The sequence below is a fragment of the Camelus dromedarius genome, chromosome 8, assembly GCF_036321535.1.
Source record: "Camelus dromedarius isolate mCamDro1 chromosome 8, mCamDro1.pat, whole genome shotgun sequence".
Classification (NCBI taxonomy): Eukaryota; Metazoa; Chordata; class Mammalia; order Artiodactyla; family Camelidae; genus Camelus; species Camelus dromedarius.
In genome coordinates this window covers 53,967,269-53,988,587 of record NC_087443.1, presented here as the reverse complement: position 1 = coordinate 53,988,587, position 21,319 = coordinate 53,967,269, and the positions used below count along the sequence as shown (strand labels likewise).

The window sequence follows — 21,319 nt, the reverse complement described above, 5'->3', positions numbered from 1 at the left end:
ATATGAACTGATGGTTCTATCTCTCTTAAAAATTTGATAATCTTGTTGAAGCTTAATATTATTTGACATTACTTTAAAAAACAATTTATGTTGTCCTAAGCATTTTCTGTAAACTTCAAACTTGCTTTATGGTTCCTGCCACTGCTTATAAAGGTTTATACTATTGTTTTATAATTGTCTTCAGTTCTGCATCTCTCCTTCCAGCTACTAAATCTACGCTGTTAATCTGAGAGTTCCTTTGCACAACTGCATTGGATTTTGAGAGACTTTTTTTCTCAAATTATTTAGGACTGTGCATGCTGATTTTTTACTAACTCCCACCCCAAAGAATTGTACAGTGTCAAAAGCCATGGGGTCACTCTTCTCCACTCTTAAAATTTTCTTTCCTAATATCTAGGATATACATGTAATTATGATCAATGTTTCTTTTCTTCATTACAAACTCAAGTGTAACAAATCCCCTTTTCGGCTAGTGTTTTTCTTATTAAAAAATCATAGATGCTAGATACATATGAGGTTTGTAATCACTTAAATGGCACTTTGTTTTCCCACAGCATGACCTGGTCTCACTGCCAGACAGAATGCATTGAGTATTATCCAGTAAAGCATTTTCCATGCAAACAAATGCCAGTGCATAGACAGCAAAATAAAACTTCTAAATCAGTATATTAATAATAACAACTAGCATTTACTGACACAGCATACTACGCACTGTTTCAAACATTTAACATATTTAATCCTTGAGACAATCTTGTGAGGTACCTAACTCACAGTAGAGGAAACTGAGACACAAAGATGTGCAGTCACTTGCCAAAGGTCATAAATCGCAGGCAGGGTAAGCTCCAGAGCCTGGCCTTTTAACAATCTATTATCTTACTATATTAGCAGACAGCCAAGTAGCTATCTATGACAATTTAAAATAATGAGGTAGATGAAATCATTCAGTGAGAGGATAATGGGGAACTTTAAAATGGGGAGATCAGGCTAACAATACTTCAATCACCGATCCATCTAAACAGTACCAAAAAAGACCACCAGATAGTATGTGTTTTCTGATGCAATATGAAGTACATGCCACCATTCTTGAAATATTCTTACCAAAAGAAAAATCAAATAAATATTAAGCCTCTAGAATTGTGCTTTCCAATAAGGTAGTCAAAAGAAGTGATAACCAAATAAGTCATATACTCTCAAATATAAATAGAAAAATATCAAGGAATTTGAACTATTAGGAAGTTCTCCTCTAGAGGGCTGGACTAGAAATGAAGGGCACTTGTCCAACTTTATAAAGTATTGTTTGACTTTTCTTACAAGAGAAAATAAAGTTGTTTGTAAGATTATTTATACTCATGGTGGATAATTGGCAAAGATTTTATTGAAGGGTTGGAATCAGAACAGGGGCAAAAATAATAGGTATTAATTACACAGACAGAAAGTATTGGAAAGAACAATCCAGGGGGAGCAAGCAAAGGCGTGGATCAGGGAAATACATTAATCTCACTGAATATGAACAAGGATGGGAAATAAGTGTAGGCTAAATTAAGGGGCCCTTCATTGGCAAAAATATTTGGAATTCATGAACAAAATGGAGAGCCACTGAAAGTCTGAACAAAAAAATGAAAAGTCTCCTATTAAAAATTAACTGAGTAAGTACACATTTAATATAAAAGGCAACACAAAATGAAGTACATAAATATTTATTTATGTATTCACCTTACGAATGAGCCTTATTCAGAACTGTCACTCAAATATTTTTCACATGAGAAAAAGAAAGTTGATTCTAGTGTTTCCTATCAGAGCTCCTTAGCTTAAAAATGCTTAAAATTTCTAGACTGTAATTTTTTTAAAAGCTTAAAACATGGTATCAATTCATCCATATCTGAATATAAGATAGATTTATTTATCTTTAATGATTCAAATATTTGCCAAATAAAGATGTTAATGTGATTAAAATTGCAAATTGTATTAGAAATAGTCAACTGAATTAGAAATAGTAAAATACTAAGTATCAGCACTTTCAAAATTAATCACAAAGTGATATCAAACACATTTAGGCAAACTGATTAGACCACAAGACTGAATAGTCCATACACTCAGCTAACTTTGGACTCTGACTAAGAGGCTCATAGCGTCAGTCAGACTCCACTGCTCTACCACTCTCAGCTAAGCCCTCCTGCTTCATGTGGAGGCTCGTTGCTGCTCAGAGAAAGGACTGCACAGCAATGCGAGTTGTCACATCCTTATAGTGTAACTTTCAAAGATCCTCCGGTTGCTCTTTTAATAACTCTCACAAAAGAGAAAGAAAAGATCCTTCCTGGAAGTTCCCAGTAAACATCCCATTCCACAGGCAATTACAAAGACCTGAGAAAGACAGACAACAAGTTTCTTCTGTATAGCACAGGGAGCCATATTCAATATCTTGGAGTAACCTATAATGAAAATAAATACGAAGAGGAATATATGTTCATATATATATGACTGAAACATTATGCTGTAAATCAGAAATTGACACACTGTAAACTGACTATACTTTGATAAAAAGACTTCACATCAAAAAAAAAAAAAAAAAAAGACCTGAGAAATATGCTTTATCTATGAGTTAAAGTTAATCAAGGTGTATCCCTGTAGCTGAGGAAAATCAGATGACTCTTAAATAACTCAAGCAGAAGGCAGTAGAGAGAGATAACAGCGCTCAAATTATTGGTAAGTAGTTGATATACATAAGACTTCATTTAAAAATACAAACAAAAAGTATCTCATGAGTAGAATTCCTGAAGTCATTTTCACTTTAAATCTGTGTATCATGTCATAAAAAAACCCATATATTTATTCTATAGAAATTTAACAATGAGCAAAATAATGATAATTTTCTTATTAAAAAAAAACTTTACGATAGTAAAAAGCAACTGGAAATATCATAGTCCAAGGAAATCAGTAAATAACTAGCTATAATACATTCACTGTTTGAAAATACTGTACCAATCTGCCTCATTTCCTGACAACAAAGGTCAGTTTTACCTGACTTATGAGTGGTTGGGAGCTACTTACCAAGTGTTAAGACAAGAGGCAATCAGTTTTTCTTTTAACATGGGAATGTATTTCTATGAGGTGTTGTAATAAAGCCTGTTACTTTAATTTATTCTTCATTTTCCACTCAAAATATTGTCCTATGACATATGTTTACTTTCACTGAGGTAATTAGAACAGTAGATGAAACCACTGCTAGGGGTAAGCTGGCAAATAACTGTAGGATAATTTATTCTAGCTACTGTAAGAAAATTTGAGTCAAACAGGCAATTAATTTTAAGCCTGATCAAAAGATGCTGTTATCTCCATGAGCATAAAGTAGAAACAATGACTTCTAATTCCAAGGCAAAAAAATACTGGATTCACATAAATGAAAATGATGTTTTTACTCAAAATAATCTGTTAGAAAAGAGGGATCACATTTGTTTAACAACATCTCTAATAGTATGGGTGCTTTCTCTCTATTGATTTCAACAGCAAAGCATTATTTGGAGAAGGTGCATTATCCTGAGATTCTCCCAGTCAATGCTAGTTTGAAAGGTTTTTATAATTTTTACTGAAGTATAGTTGATAAACAATATTGTGTTAGTTTCAGATGTACTGCATAGTGATTCAATATTTTTGCAGATTACACTCCACTTTAGGTTATTACAAGATAATGGGTATAATTCTCGTGCTATACAGTATATCCTCATTGCTTATCTATTTTATATACAGTAGTTTGTATCTGTTAATCCAATACCCTCAATTTTCCCCTCCCCTCTTCCCTCTCCCCACTTTGGTAACCACAAGTTTGTTTTCTGTATCTGTGAGTCTGTTTCTGTTTTGCAAATACATTCATTTATATTATTTTTTAGATTCCACATATAAGTGTATCATACAATATTTGACTTTCTCTGACTGAAAGGTTATTTTTGATTAGTGGGTTTTTCTGCTGTTTTGTTTAATTGGAGTAGGAGAGGAAGAAAATAAGCAAGGAATACAAATAAGCAAGGATTCCAGGAGGTAGAACCATTCAATTGCAAACTATCATAAAGGGTCTTTTAAACATTACCTTCAAAAACAATATAGTAAGAGACTAGGTTGTAGAGATCAAAATTTTATACTTATATTTTTTAAGAAAGAGATTTAAAGGAAAATTTTTAGGCAGAAAGACTATATCTTATGGAAACATAAATCTACACAAAGAAATAAAAAGCAACAGAAGTAGTAAATACAGAAAGATATTTTAGAAAAGACATAAATAAAAGATAAACACATGAAAGCCATTTTTTAAAGTATATTTGACTGCTTAAAGCAAAAATAATATCAGCATACTGAGGGGTTTACAGCACAAAATCAGAAGGGAGAGAATGGCAGTATATATACTGTTGTAAGGTTATTACATTGTGTTCAAAGTGGTATAACATTATTTGAAGATAGACTGTGATCAAGATAAATACCGTAAGTCCTACTGCAGCAGTTCTCAACAGTGTCCCAGAGATGCTTTCATGAGGTCTGCAGAGTCAAAACTATATTCCTAATGGTGCTAACAGTTTGTCAATGTGTTGACAATGGCATTAATTTTGCTAAAGCAATTCTGAATAAAACTATTGATGCCCCAGCATAAATCAAGACAATGGCACCAAATAGTATTACTAATCACTGTATTTATTCTTCATGACATGCACTCACAATTTTAAAAAAAGGGGGGGGGGAGAGGGTGCTAGCCAATTCCTCTTAAGATTGTCCATGATAAAACAGTAAAATGTATTAATTACATTAAATCTTGACCTATGAGTAAACATCTCTTAAATATTCTATGTGATTAAAGGAGAAGTATACCTAAGGAACTTGTGCTACACACCAAAGTACAGTGGTGTCTAGAGGAAAAGCACATGTGCAATTATATGAATGGTGAACTGGTCAAACCCCTTTTATCATGAACACTATTTTTACTTAAAAGAAAAACTGATTGCAAACTATATTGTAATTCAGATGTGAATATATCTGGCAGACATTTTCTCAAATTCAGACAAAGTGAGCACTTCATCTCTGTGGTATTCCTCCCCAAAAAACAAAACTCAGTCAAGTCCTGTGGAAATCATCAGACACACCCAAACTGAGGATGCAACATAATAAGAAATACATATTTGGTCTCTGCCCATTTCCTGGCACATAGGCTTTGAAACCCTTGATATCTCTAATGTGTCTTTTTGTATGCTAATGAGATGACTAGTGGCTGAATGTCCCTGGATATTCTCAGGATAGGGGCTAGTTGCCAAAGGTACTAATCATATAATTACAGGGTTAGAAATTTCAGCTTTACCCCCTGACTTCTGGAGGAGTTTTGGAGGTTGAGCTAATCACTAAAACCCAATGATTTAATCAAGTGTGCCACTATAGTAAAGCCTCCATTAAAAATCCTAACTGAAGGGGTTCAGAGTGCTTCTGGGTTGGTGAACACACCAAAGTACTAGGAGGGTGACGTACCCAGAGTGTGCGTGGAAGTTCCATGTCCTTTCTCATAAACCTTGCCCTGTGTATCTCTTTCATCTGGCTGTTTACGAGTTGTCCCCTTTTTATAATAAACTGGTAATCTAGTGAGCCATCTATTTTCGTGAGCTCTGTGAGTGGTTCTAGCAAATTAACAAACCCAAGAAGGGTGTCACAGGCATCTCCAACATACTGCTATTGGTTAGAAGTACTAGAAGCCTGGATTTGTGACTGGCATCTGAAGTGGGAGGCAGTCTTGTAGGACTAAGGCCTTAACTTGTGGGATATGATGGTAAGTACAGGATAACAACGTCAGAATTAAATCAATTTGTAGGACATCCATCTGGTGTTGAAGAATTGGTCAAAGTGGAAAAAAAACCTGACATAGTCACTGTCAGAAATACTGAGGGAAGAAAATAAATAGTAGTTCTTCTTTTAAAAGACATTTTGGAAAATATCTGACCAGTATTCCCCAAAAGTGTCACAGTCATAAAACCAAGGAAAGATTAAGAAACTATTAAGGGGCATAGAGACCAAGAAACATGATAATGAAATACAGTGTGGTATCCTGGACTAAATCCTGAAACAGAAAAAGGACATTAGCAGAACAACTGGTGAAATCCAAATGAAATCTGGAGTTTTAAATGTTGGCTTCTTAGTTTTGACAAATGTTCAAGGTAATGTAAAAAGTTAACATTAGGGAAAACTAAGTGAGGAGTATACAGGAACTTTCTATATTTTCTTTTCAACCTTTCTGTATATCTAAAATTATTCCAAAATAAAAAGTTCATTAAAACAAACAAAAAAGATGAATTGATCCAATGATTTCAAGGAAAGTAACTGAAAGTAACTGTTGCCAATAATCAGAGTCAATTATTCAAGTGAAAATTAAAATTCTGCAAAGATTGCAAAGCTTCAACATATGTTTCACAGTTTCTAGTACTTAAAATTTTCAGATACGATCAATGGTGATATTACTGTAATGTTCTGATACTAAATAATGAAATGTTACATTTGGGTTATCTGCATAATTTGATGAACCAATATTTTCCAATACATGATATTACAAATCACATATGGGTAAAAACATCTATTCAAAAGTGCAAGGGAGGGGATTTCAGTCAAGATGGCAGAGTGGTAGGAAAATGAGCTCAACTCTCATTGCGAAAACAACAAAACCACAACTGAATGCTAAACAACCATCGGAAAAAAGACTGGAACCCAGCAAGAGGGATCTTCTGCAACTAGAAACATGAAGAGGGAACCACAGCAGGACGGTAGGAGGGGTGTGCTCATGATATAATTGGGCCACATACCCCCTGGGTGGGCAACCCACAAGCTAAAGAATAGTTAAGTCCCAGAGGCCCTCCCATAGGCATGAGAGTTCTGTGCCCCACGTCAGACTTCCCAGCACTGGGAGTAGAAGGAGACCCCAGGATATCTGGCTTTGAAAGCCAGTGGGGCTTGGCTCTGGGAGGCCCTTTGGGACTGGGGGAAACAGAGACTTCATTCGCTTGGGAAGTGTACACAGAAACTCACGTGCACCAGGTCAAAGGACAGAGGCAGTGATTTCATAGGAACCTGGGCCAGGCCTGCCTGCTGGTTTTGGAGGTTCTCCTGGGGACGTAGGGAACACGGGACATAAAAGCTGATGGCAGACATTCCAGGAGTGTTAATCTACATGAGCTTTCCAGGAGGCTGATATCTTGATTGGATCATCAGCACCAAGACCTAGCCCCATCCAACAGCCTGCACAGAAGCCTCAGGCCAAACATACAGTGTGGGAACACAGCCCCCGGTAATCAGCAGAATTCCTAAGCCACAAAAGCCTCTAGATATGGCCCTACCCACGAGAAGTGCAGGACCAAGCTTCACCCAGCAGTGGGCAGGCACTGGCTCCTCCTGCCAGGAACCCTGCATAAGCCTCTAGTCCAGCCTCATCCATCAGAGGCAGATACCAGAAATAAGAAAACAACAATCCCAAAGCCTGTGGAAGGAATCCAGACAGGCCAGACTCTACACTGGGACTGGCTGGACCATGACCCTTGGGTGACAAGAGAGGAGTGTACTGCTGGGATGCATAGGACATCTCCCACAGAGGGTCACCTCTCCAAGGTCGAGAAACGTAACTAACTTACTTAAAAATAAAAATAGAAAGATAAGCAATACGAGGTGGCAGAGGAACGTCTCCCAGGCCAAGGCACAAGATGAAATCCCAGAAGAAGAAATAAGTGATGAGGAGATAGGCAAATTATCTGAGAAAGAGTTTAAAGTAATGATGGCGAAGATGTTCAGAGAACTCAAGAGGAGTATAGATGCACAGAGCAAAGTTTTTAGCAAAGAGTTGGAAAATATAAAGAATACCCAAACAGAGTTGAAGAATAAAATCGAAGTGCAAGGGAGACTAATGAATTTTAATATGACAGAGTTGTATGACTTCAAATTCCACAATATAACTTACCTTTAAGAAACTACGACTTGATGAGTTTTGGAATGGTATCAAAGAATAGACTCAATTATCTGAAAAGGTTATTAAAATGCTCTTCCTTTTACTATCTACACAACAGTGTAAGGCCAGGGTTTCTTCACATACTTAAACTAAAACAACATATAAGCAAGAAATTGAATGCAGGAGTAGAGGTAATCCAACCTTCTTTTTTTTTTAAGCCAGACATTAAAGAGATTTGCAAAAATGTAAAACAACATCACAATTCCCATCAGTTTGTTTTTTTTAATAGTTTTTTCAATAGAGTTAAAATAAACATGTTATTTATGTTAACACATAACTTTATTACTGCTTTTTTATTATTGCTATTTTAATTGAATTAACAATATTTTAACATTTCAGTTTTAATTCTGGGTATAGTAATAATTAATAAACAAGCCCATAAACAAAAACTCTTTGGAATTTTTCATACCTAAGAATCAAAAGGAGCTGTGTAAATAAAACATTCGGAAACTTTTGCCCAAGAGTAATCACCGGAAAACTAAAACAAAGGTATATCTAATAAGCCAATAGTGGAAATAAAGTAGAATACTAAAAATACTCATTTAATCCAAAAGAAGGCAGTAAATGAGAAAAAGAAAAAAATACCAGATGGGACAACTTGAAAAGTAGCACCAATATGGTAAATTCAAACCAACTCATATCAATAAATACATTAAATGACATGCCATTTAAAAAAGAGGGCATCAGACTGCATACAAAGACCCAAATATATGCTATATACAAAAAAACCCCACATTAAATATGAAGATGGATAAAAAGTAAAAGGATAGAAGAATAAATATCACACAAACACTAACTGAAAGCAAGCTGCAGTGACTAAATTAAAGTCAGAGAAAAACTTCATAGTAAGAACCATTACTAGAGCAAAAGGGACATTACATTAATGGTAAAGAAGTCAATTCATCAAGAAGACAACAAAACAAAGATTCAAAAGAAAAGAAGAAAAAAACAAAAGGAGAAACAGCCAAGTAGATTATGGTAGACATTTTATTACTCCTCTCTTAGTAATTCACAGAACAAACAGAAAATCAGCAAAATTATACAAGACTTGAACAACATTATCACCTAACATGACCTAACTGACATTTATAAAACACTAACCCAACATCAGCAGGATGGCTGAAAAAGAATGAAACTGCATAATATATATTATGAGCATAATGGAACTGAATTAGAAATTATTTACAGAAACGTACCTGGAAAAGTTCTGAAATATTTGAAAATTAAAACAACACATTTCTCACAGACAAGCAAAAACTAAAAGTTTAGCAACACTAAACCCATGCTAAAAGAAATATTGACAGGTCTACTCTAAATAGAAAAGAAGGAGGATGCTACAAAAATGAGAAACTCATAACTGGAAAGGTGATAGCTACCATGAATTACAAGTAGAATAAACATAAAATTGTAAAAGAAGACATCTAAATCATTAAGAGTGGGAGAGGGAAGCAAGGAAAGCCACTGTGGAAAACAGTATGGAAATTCCTCAAAAGACTAGGAATAGACTTACCATATGACCCAGGAATCCTGCTCCTGGGCATATATTCAGAAGGAACCCTACTTCAGAAAGACACCTGCACCCCAATGTTCATAGCAGCACTATTCATAATAGCCAAGACATGGAAACAGCCTAAATGTCCATCAACAGATGACTGGATAAAGAAGATGTGGTATATTTATACAATGGAATACTATTTAGCCACAAAAACTGACAACATAATGCCATTTGCAGCAACATGGATGTTCCTGGAGAATGTCATTCTAAGTGAAGTAAGCCAGAAAGAAAAAGAAAAATACCATATGAGATCGCTCATATGTGGAATCAAAAAAAAAAAAACAAAACATAAATACAAAACAGAAACAGACTCACAGACATAGAATATAAACTTGTGGTTGCCAAGGGGGTAGGGGGGTGGGAAGGGACAGACTGGGATTTTAAAATGTAGAATAGATAAACAAGATTATATTGTATAGCACAGGGAAATATACACAAGATTTTGTGGTAGCTCACAGTGAAAAAAAAATGTGACAATGAATATAAGTATGTTCATATATAACTGAAAAATTGTGCTCTACCCTGGAATTTGACACAAAATTGTAAAATGACTATTACTCAATAAAAAAAAATTAACGTTAAAGAAAATAAATTAAATGGGTTCAAATTTGAAAAAAAAAATGTACATCTATTCTTCATAAAAACTCTCAATCCTTAACATGATTAAGTAGATCTATCTTAACCCAAAAACCATCATTATACTTAACGGGGAACCACCAGAAATATTTCCATCAGAGTCAGAAACAAACAAAGGTTATTTAATCACTCACACTGAAGCAAATGGTAAAGTTTGTGGAATTTTGCATTCAATTACCAGGGTTCAAATCCCAACCTTGTCACCTAGAACCTACATGACTGTGGGCAATTTACTTACTATTTCTCTGCTGAGTTTCCCTCTCTGTAAATGGAGATATGATAATACTTAAATCTTAAGGCTGCTTGCTGTGAGGTGTTAATAGCTTGATAGGTCTAAAGTACTCAATAGGTGCATGTAAGTATTTGGTAAATATTGACTATCATTGCTACTATTTAATATTATTTTTGAGATACTAGACAAACCAAACAAAGAAGAAGGGAATTAGAGGTGTTAAGAGATAAAATTATCTACATTTTAGTTACTATAATTGTAAAACTTGAAAATCCAAGACAGTCTAAAAAAAAAAAAACACACACACACACATTTCTGAACAATCATGAGTAAAAGAAATAACAGAAAATATTTTTAATCAAGTGAAAATAAAAATACTGAAACTTGTGAAACACAGCTACAGCATAGTTAGAAATGTATAGTTTAATACACATATTAAAAAGATAAAGATCTAAAATTAATGATCCACCTTAAGAAAACTAGAAAAAAAAAACGAATTCAAAGCAAGAGGAAAGTAAATAATAAAGAGCAAAAATAACTGAGACAGAAAAAGCGAAAGAGGTTAAAATCAATGAAACAAAAAATGTTTATTTTTAAAGATCAGTAAAACTGATATATTCTGGTAAAACTGACCAAGAAGAAGACACAAATGACTAAAATTAGGAATATATGAGAGATAATCTCTATCCATATCACATAACCAGTAGACATTAAAATAAACATTATTAACAACATTATTCCAATAAATCCTACAACATAGGTGAAATCTAAAAATCTCTTGAAGATGTAAGTTGCCCAAACTGACTCAAGAAAAAATACATCAATTAAAATATTAAATTCATAATTAAAAACCTATTCAGAAACAAAAACACTCCACACTCAGTTTATATGTTAGAAATTCTCAATGGGGGTCGATTTTGGCCCCGAAGAATGTTTGGCAACATCTAGAGACATTTTTGGTCACCACAACTGTGAGGGGATGCTACTGACATCTACTGGGCAAAGGCCAAGGATGCTGCTAATCTTACATTGCACAGGAAAGGCCCCAAGAACAAAAATTACAAGGCCTACAATGTCAGCAGCACTGAGGTTGGGAAACCATGGCTTAGATAATGTCACTGATTGGAAAAGGAGGAACAAAAACTGTTTTTGTTTGCACATGCCATGACTGCCTATGTAGAAAATCCAAAAGAACGGTCAAAAAAATTCCTGGAAGTAGTAAGCGATTACAGCAAGGTTGCAGGATATAAGGAAAGTCAATCACTTTCTTATATACCAGCTATGAATAAAAGGAATTTGAAATCAAAACACATTAATATTTCCATTAGCATACAAAAATGAAATAATTAGGTATAAATCTAACAAAATATGTACAATATCTACATGGAGAAAATTACAAAACTCTGATGATACCAAAGAATGACTAAATAAATGAAGAGATAATCCAATTTCATGAATAGTAAGATCAAGAGATACTGTCAAGATATCAGTTCTTCCAAACTTGATCTATAGATTTAACACAATCCCAATAAAAATCGCAACAAGTTACTTTGGGGACACTGACAAAGTGATTCTAAAGTTTATATGTAGAGGCAAAAGACCCTGAATAGCAAACACAATATTGAAGAAGAAAGTTGAGGACTGATACTACCTGACTTCAAGATCTACTATAAAGCTACAGTAATCAAGCAGTGCAGTAATGACAGAAGACTAGACAAATAGATCAATGGAACAGAATGGACAGCCCAGAAATAGACCCATACAAACACAGTTAACTAACTTTGGACAAAGGAGCAGAGGTAATAAAATGGAGCAAAGACAGTCTTTTCAACAAATGGTGTGGGATAACCGGATATCCATGTGTAAAAAAAAAAATGGATCTAAATATAGACCTTACACTCTCCACAAAAATTTTAACTAAAAATGGATTATAGACCTAAATGTAAAACAAAAAACTAGAGAACTACTAGAAGATAAGAGGAAACCTAGATTACTTTTGGTATGATGATGACTTTATTTAGATATAAGACCAAAGGCATAATCCATGAAAGAAATAAATGAGAAGCAGGACTTCATTCAAATTAAAAGCCTATGCTCTGTGAAAGACACTGTCAAGAGAATGAGAAGACAAGAAAAGACACAGACTGGGAGGAAATGTTTGCAAAATATATATCTGAATAAAGGACTGCTATACTAAATCTCCTAAAACTCTACTGAGTTCTTTTGGCGAAAGATCAGAAAAGAAACCTCACTAAATAAGATATACAGATATCAAGTAAACATTAAAAATGCTCTACTTCATATGTTAATTGAGAATTGCAAATTCAAACAACAATCAGATACCACTACACACCTATTAGAATGGTCAAAATCCAAAATGCTGACAGCACCCACTACTGGTGAGGACGTGAAGCAACAGGAATGCTCATTCATTACTGGTCGAAATGCAAAATGGTACAGCTACCCTGGAAGACAATTTGGCTGTTTCTACAAAACTAAAATGCCATACAATCCAGCAATCAGGGCTCTTTGGTATTTATCCAAATGAAATGAAAACTTACATCCACAAAAATACTTGCACACAGACGTTTACAGCAGCTTTATTTATTATTGATAAAACTTGGAGGCAACCAAGATGTACTTCAGGATGTGAGTGAATAAATGAACTGTGGCACATTCTGACAATGGAATATTATTCAGCATTTTAAAAAAATTTCATGTCATGAAAAGACATGAAGAAAACTTGGATGGCTATTACTAAGTGAAAGAAGTCAATCTGAAAAGACTGTACTACTGTATAATTCCAACTATATGACATTCTGGAAAAGGCATAACTATGGAGATAGCAAAAAGATAATTGGTTGCCAGGAGTTAGGGGAATAGGGAGGACGAATAGGCAGAGCAGAGATTTTCAGGGCAGTGAAACTTCTACATAATACTATAATTGTGGATACATGTCATAATACATTTGTCATAACCCATAGAATGTACAAGAGTGAACCCTAATGTAAACTGTGGTCTTTGGGTGATAATGATGTGTCAATGTAGGTTCACTGTTTACCACACAGTACACAAATGTACCACACTGTGGTGTAGGATGTCAATAGTAAGGGAGGTTGTATGTGTAGGGAGAGAAGGGACATACAGAAACTCTCTGTAATTTCTGCTCAATTTTGATGTGAATTCAATACTGCTCTAAAAATAGCTTATTCATTAAAATATATATAGGTGTGTGTGTAAAGGAAATTGAATCCAACAACATACAAAATGGATAATAACTGTGACTAACTGGAGTTTATCCCAGGAATGCAAAGTTAGTTTAACAATCTGAAAATTTTACAATTTAATAAGAAAAACGGCCAAAACAGAATGCATCTGAGCTTTATCTCATCTGGATGGACGAAAAAACTAGATAGCTAGTGCCATCAGGGACCTGAGAGACATAAATTCAAATCTCTGAAGGATGGTCACCTTAGCCTTCAAATTGTTTTCTACATATGATGTTTCAAATATCACATCCAGCACCCAAAAGGTAACCAGGTACACACAGAGATAAAACAGCATCTGATGATAAAAACTAGAAGAATCAGTATTCAACATAAACAGACCTACAGAATTTCCAGCCATTGGAATTATCAGACACAGACTATGAAACAACTATACTTACTATGTTTAAGAAAATAAAGGTCAAGCTTGAAATGTCAGCAGGGAACTGTAAACTGTAAAAGTGATATAGTAGATTTGAAAAAGAACCAACTACAAACAACAAGAATTGAAAATCACATAACTGACATTAAGAACTCAAAGTATGGGGCTGAGAAATCTGGTTTTTTTTTTTTTTTTTTTTTTGGTCCTGTTTGCAGTATCATACATGATCATCAAATGGCTGCTAGAATGTTCACACCTGTTACTGCAAATTCAAAACCCAGGGAAAAAGTCTCCTGGGAATTTACTTTAGGTCAGGGTTGGGCTGCCTGATACAAGGTTGCACTGAGGAATCTGTATTCTTAACACATTTCCAAGGTATTCCACTGTGGGAATCAGAATCATAAAGTACCATAATTAATCTTAATGTCCTTGTTTGCAAACCTACTCTTTTATAACTTCTATAATGCCTCCAGAATTTTTCTAATATATGGATTTGATGTCTTAGTGCCTTATATAGAAGTATTTTGGTTAAAACTCAACTTTCTAGCTTTGTGGCTAATGACCTTCACTATATACCCTACCTCCCTGAAATACTGACCTAATACTAAGCTAAACAATAAACAAGTCTTATGCATTCCTGTTGCTCATTCAATTGCCTCTATCTGGAATGGCTTTCCCATCTTGTCTATCTAGTGAACTTCTACTAGCACACTTCAGAACACAAATCACCTGTCATCTGTGCAGAAAATTATTCACTCTTTCATCTCTACTCTCAAACTTTGTTCACAATTCTACTACAGCACTTACTACACTATATTAAAACTACATATGAACCTTCCCCCTCATGTCCACAGTTATACTAGAATAACTGAAAGGCTCAGACTTATATTTATCTATATTCCAAGAACCTGAATCATGTCTATTGTAATGTTGAATACATTATATATTCATCAAAATGAAAGTCAGACCATCTTAGGAATCTAGGATCAATTAAAGAATTTTGTCCTTCAAGGTCTGCTAGAGAAAAGGTTTAGAGCTTGCTAATATGAGGTCACACAGTGAGTAAGTGGCAGAATGGTATTCCACCACATTCTGATGCCTTGGGTTCTGTATCTAAAGGGATTCACCAGAAAGAGCGTGTACTAGGAGCGAAATGTGAGACAAGATCAGTCTATGGGTTCAAAGGGAGGGAGGCAGGAGTCTTTGATTAGCTTCTCAAAGTAAAATATAGGCTAGGGAGAAGAAATAGAATAGGAGCTTCTCTTCAAAAGACAATGTCAAAGTCAAAATAGCCTGATATACACACTGCCGTGACTTTTGAGTTTCAGTGGACAGTGAGAACACTCCTCCTAAAGGGATTAACTATTAAACCCACATCAGTAAGTAAACCCTCCTATTTCTGTATTCTGTGGACAATTTACAGAGAGCCAGAATGATGTTTCAGAAATGGAAGAAACTCCCCATGTGGATATCTCTATCACCTCAAGACCATATCTGCTCAAGATAAAGAAGCACTCTTATACCATTTGATCCAAGAGCCAGGGAAATTAATCATGCTTGGAGTAGAGAGGGTTTAGCTGATTAGGATGCCTTTACTGGTTTATTCCAGAATCTGTTTATTAGAAGAAATAGAACCCATCCCAGAAATTCAAGCTTAACTGAAACCTTCAGGCAAAGCATTTCATCACCTCTGGCATATAGAAGTCCCTTAACAAACTTCATTTTGGCAAAGTTATCAGTACAATCTTGTTTGTTTAGTGTAATCTGAAGCCTAACAACATACAAATCTGACATAAAGATAGAATGAATACAACTTCTACTGTAACTCTGATATTCAAACTGTATGTATGGAATCAAACAAGTAAGTATTTTCAAACTGAAACTCCTTTCCAAGGCTCTGTCTCTAACAATATAAAAAAAATTTCCCCCAAATCCTGTCCTGTTCATTTTATGGGAACTTATCATTTTTATTCATTTAGTTTTAACTAATTTAACCTTCCCTCTTAAAGTTCATACTTTCCCCCTCTCCCAGAAGCACAGGCCCAGAGCTGTTATAAATTCCTCTCTCAATCTTCAGACCGCAAAAATTAACTTTTATGAAATCTATTTATTTATACATAGGAGAGATATAACTCATTAACTATAAATAAGGAACACACATGCAGCTAGAAAGGTATTAACTACCTTTTCAAGGTGAGGATACATTAGGTAAATAAAAGTGAAAAAAACATGCAAGTGTATAACAATTTTAAGGACTTATCAAAAATGAATCCTGAAAGTAATCCAGCCCCTCCACAATTAACTGCAGTGCTCAAATTTTACACCTGTCGTATCTATATTTAAGCATAATTAAAACCAACAAGCTGTTTTCAAGCGTCCTAATGCTACACACACCAACAAAGTTAGTAACCAGAAAATTAAGCTCTACCACTTGCAAGATGTTATATATTTAACATAACTGCTCACAAAGGACATGTATGTATTCTAGTCCTTTCCACAATGCTATTGTTCCCAAAGCAAAAAATTTTAAAATCAAAGGCTTAATTGAGGAGAGTGACCTATTCTACTTTTAGACAGTATGAAATGCTCAGATTAAGAAATCACTGTTTTAAAACATTTTTTCCCTTGCCTTTCAAAAGTTATGTGAAGGTGATTCAATCACTGAAGTAAAACATCACTCAGAAAAAGACATGAGTGATGAAAAACATGAAACATCATCTAAGTACCACAACCTTCTTTTCTCATTAAAGATGCCAATATAAAAACTGCCAAGCAAAAAAATCACTTTCTACTGCAAGATTGTCAGTTTGACATAAATAGAGTATACTCAACTAATATGCAATCATGTTACAATTATACATAACATGGCTCATTTGAAATAATTCTCACTTGCAGTTTGGAAATCATGAAACAAACTATGTAGCTGCATTCCAACTTCAGCCTATTAATTTAGAAAAAACAAAAACTTAGGTCAATTGAACTACCATATAACTGAAATATTATTTATAATTAATAGATGCAATTTTTAACATGGCTCACCAACTGGTTCAAATGGCCACAAGCAGGAATTTCACACCTGCAAGAGAACACATGTGATAATCCTCATAAAATAACATTATGAATATTCATGTGATTTGGGAGTTGATTGTCAAATTAAATGCCAAGCTTGAGTCAGTCTGATTTTGCTGTTACCTAAAGTGATTTTTATATTTGTTTGCTATTAACATGGAAAGCACTAAAGTTGATTTAGACATTTAATAAAATTTACTACAAGAATAAAATTTAAAAAATATTTAATCTACAAGTATCTTCAACTTTTGAATTTCATAAATCTTCAAAAAGTTATAGGTGCAAAACATGGAAAAGTTAAGTAAGTCCCCCCAAAATGTATATATAGTAACATTTTGTTCTTGAAAAAAATACATAACACCATATATGTAAAAATATACACACATGAAAATAATCATGTTTTCCACACAAAAATTGAATTTTAAAAGGCCTAAAAACATGTAGGGAAAGTGAAATGAGACATACATTCCTATAATGTTTTATATTTTATATAGAGAACATAATCGTGTTATTTCTGTAATTAACAATTACTAGGGGAAAAAGTTTGTATATCAAAACTTACTTACTCTCTCGTTCACTTTATAATCTTACGGGTGTCTTTCCACCAAAAAAAAAAAAAAAAAAATTCTAGCCCCAAAACATATACTTATCCTTAAGAGTATAGCAACTGCTTTCTGAATATTTGCTATAAAAATAATTACCCTATAAAATACTTCTACTGCTCTAATACTGTAACAAATCTTACTGTTTTGCCACTCAATAACCAAATGAGGCATCTTTAGAAAGCTCAAAGGAATCTAACTTTCCTTAGTACTTTTATCACTGCCTCACTTTTTCAGGCAATTTTACACTGGGATTACTGTCTACCTTAATTTTCTATAACATTAATGGCTTAAGACTGTACCCTAAAACATGACAGACATGTCCTAACATTCTTCATGGCTTTAGTGGTAAGATCATTTTTGATTCCTGATTCCAAAACACATATTTAACACATATTGTAACACATATTTAAAAGGAGTACATGATCAAGGATCTCGAATACAGTTTTACATTCATAGTGTTTTACAGAGTTTAGAAATCAGGTCTGTGAAAAAATGTTTTCAAGTGGGAACAGAGACGCAAAGCTGTAAATTTACTATTACTAACAAAAGAAAATGCTGTCGACTTTGAAAATGACAATTGCAGGGAAGAGGACAGCAAAGTGAGACAAGTGGGGAGTAGAGGACATACACAGGAGGGAAGGAGAAAGCAGGAAGGGAGAGGCAGAAACATATTCCATCACATGGTGAAAGAGATATATTTTGAGGGTGGAGAACGGTCAGAAGAACAATGACTTTGCTATCCATCACACCCTCCAGAAAACAAACAGAACCATGAAAAAGACACCATTGTACACACTCGTACCTACATACGACTGGAAAGCTCAAAAAATAAAAGAAGCAGCGAAGAGAAATCATCATCCATAAAAGGCCAGAAAAGGGTTTTGGAGGATACCAACTGCATTTCAACTCCACTCCTTCTTCCCTATGGAAATAAGAGTTGTTCTTTTCCTGACCACTCATCAAATTTTCAAACTATATATACATTATATACATATAAAGGAGAAAGAATGTGAGGCCTTGGCTTTCCAACATGAAAACAGCAGATAGGCATAGGCATATCAGTAAACAGATAATTATCCGGCTAGTAATTTATTTAGAGATGTATGGTCATAAAATATCACAGAATGTTAGTTTACATAAAGATATAAAAGTATATGCACATGCATATTTAAGGTAAACCACCATGAAGTCAAGAATACAAACCTTCAATAGCAAGACCCCTGTTTTTACCTCTAGAGGGCGAACTTGGTCTTCTGAAAAACTCTAGATGAAAGACGTTACTTTCAGACTTTACAAAAAAAAAGTTAAAATTTAAGATGTCCGGATAGCAAAGATTCCAAAACTTTCTTGATTTACAGTGACCTCAGTATCTCAGTAATTTTTTTATGGCACTCCCTAAACCAACAGAAATAACTAATCATTCTGTTTAATAAGTAGTTATGCCAAACAGTTTAACAAAGATTTATGTCCTAACAGTAGCAACTTGAAAAAATAGTATACATGAAAGGAAAAAACAGTTTTATTTCATTCTTTAATAACCACAATTAATTACTAATTGAGCATATAGTATGCCTGTAGTGCACTGTACAATTTCACAAACCTTGAAATCACATTGGACACCTCATTCACAACCTCATTTCCTGTTCCACAATGATTTTCGCACAGTATCTTATTTTTTACCACAGCAAACTCAGAAAAACCAGATTCACAAAGATACAATGCCACAGAAAATAATATATTACTATTTAATGTTGAAATTATGTACTACCTCAAGCTTACAGACTATACCATATTCAACAAACGTGGAGTAACACTGAATTTGCCACGGTTCCCTCTCTGTGTTAGCTGGAGCACATGGGGTGCCTGGGCATACAGCTTGGGAATCACAGCACTATAGCTTTAAGTCCCAGCAGCATATAAACTAGTCAATATTTTAATTACTTGTAAATAAAATTAACTATAACAAACGCTTTTAAAGATCTAAAAAGTATTTTTAAAGATCTAAAAAGTATTTTCTTATTTACTTGGGAAACCAGTTTTTCTTTTAAGCAATTAAAAGACACTTAAATCCTTAAAGAATTTTTTTTTCCAATTTGAATGATGATTATAGCTTTAATGTAATTATTTTTATAAATATTGGTTGTGTTAAATCTGATAAACTACATACAACTGGAAAGGAGAGAAACAGGAAATTTATTATACATCTCCTTCTGAGAAACAACTTCTTTGAACTTAAAAATGCTGCAAATTGATCCAGTCTTACTGCTTTCCAGCCTTACTTATCTCCTAGCACTGAGGAATATAAGTTCAGGAGTCAAATAAGATCTGAAATTCTTTACAATTCAAGAATATGGATATTTATACAGATAGTAGAAGAACTGGCTCATAAACTACTAGAAACAGACTATATGCCCACCCATCTCACAAAGTCCTTGGTAAAGACAGAAAACCAGAAAAGTGACAAAGGAAAGAGTTCAATCCCAAAATCTACTCAGTTTTCACTGTATACTATTTCATCAGTTCACAAGAATCGTTATCCATAAAATCTGTGCCATTGGCAAATGCTACCATGTTCAATTAGAAGTCAAAGTATGTGGTGAGAATGGCTGGCGAAGAAAAAAAAAAGAACCTATCCTAGGAATAACTAGGAAAGGAAATCAATGTTCAATTATTGTAAAGAATTTTCACAACCATAAAAGATAACTGAAAATGTGTTGTGTTAAAACAAAAATTAAGGTTACTACAAATATCTGTAATCCCAAAATGTTATATATAAAAATATGAATGAGAGTATAATATGGTTAATTATCTAGGAAAAGCTTTTTGGAAAGCTAAGACAAACCATACGGCTATACTAGTACTTACCTGCTGAATGATTTTGGAAGTTTTCTGAAGATTCTCTCTGGGAGGGACTTTACCAAATAATTTCCAACCAGGAGCACTATGTACAACTGATTTGAGCTCCTTTGTCCTTTTTGGAAAAAGGTTTCTGAAACACAGAAAGTTACATGAATTGTGTTTCTGGTTACCAGGGAACCACTTAATAGTACTTTTTAAAGAATGATTATTCCCAAGATAAATACGAAATTCTTTTAAATTAAAATTATTTCTACTACTTATACTATTATTAGACTAACAAGACTCATTTAAAACTATTTGGCTTATACAGAAATATTAGAAGAATCATCAACAGAGATATTAGAGAGATAAATAAATTGGGAGAAAAATGACAACTATAAATTAAATATAAATATTTGCCTTGAATCAGCTACAAAATATACCAGAATTGACTATACATGTACTTGACAATAAAAGTCAATAATCTGAAAACAAAAAAGTTAAAGGGAACCTGTATACAACAGGCAAAAGATTAAGTAATACAATCTTTGGGGAAAATATTATTTAATTATTTCCAGTAATAATTTGTTACTGTTTATAATAAAAGGGTATCTACTGAGCATCCATTGCTATAATATATGTACATGTAAATTATTTTTCCTATGACAGGTATGCAGTACAAGAAAAGCTTACTGCAAGAGTCAATATGTAACCAAGGAAGAAAG

General features: G+C 33.9%; 1 protein-coding gene and 1 non-coding gene across 4 annotated transcripts in view; both read right to left on the bottom strand.

Moving 5' to 3' along the window:
* TBC1D12 (TBC1 domain family member 12) overlaps positions 1–21,319 on the bottom strand; it is a 74,507-nt gene that overhangs the window by 28,433 nt on the left and 24,755 nt on the right. The window contains exons 2-3 of one of the 3 annotated variants that reach the window (XM_031461412.2): positions 20,622–20,745; positions 17,122–17,158 (exon numbers count right to left, since the gene is read on the bottom strand). The exons of 1 other annotated variant lie outside the window; for it this stretch is intronic. Coding sequence is in view for 1 of the 2 variants with exons in the window: in XM_064488236.1 (XP_064344306.1) it covers positions 20,622–20,745 (124 nt within the window). In the remaining variant the exon portion in view is untranslated. The remainder of the gene's footprint in view (positions 1–17,121; positions 17,159–20,621; positions 20,746–21,319) is intronic. One more of the 3 variants, XM_064488236.1, reaches the window with a different exon arrangement.
* On the bottom strand, positions 14,286–14,448 carry LOC116156130 (small Cajal body-specific RNA 16). Its single transcript, XR_004139989.1, has one exon. It is a non-coding gene; the product is annotated as a small Cajal body-specific RNA 16 (non-coding RNA).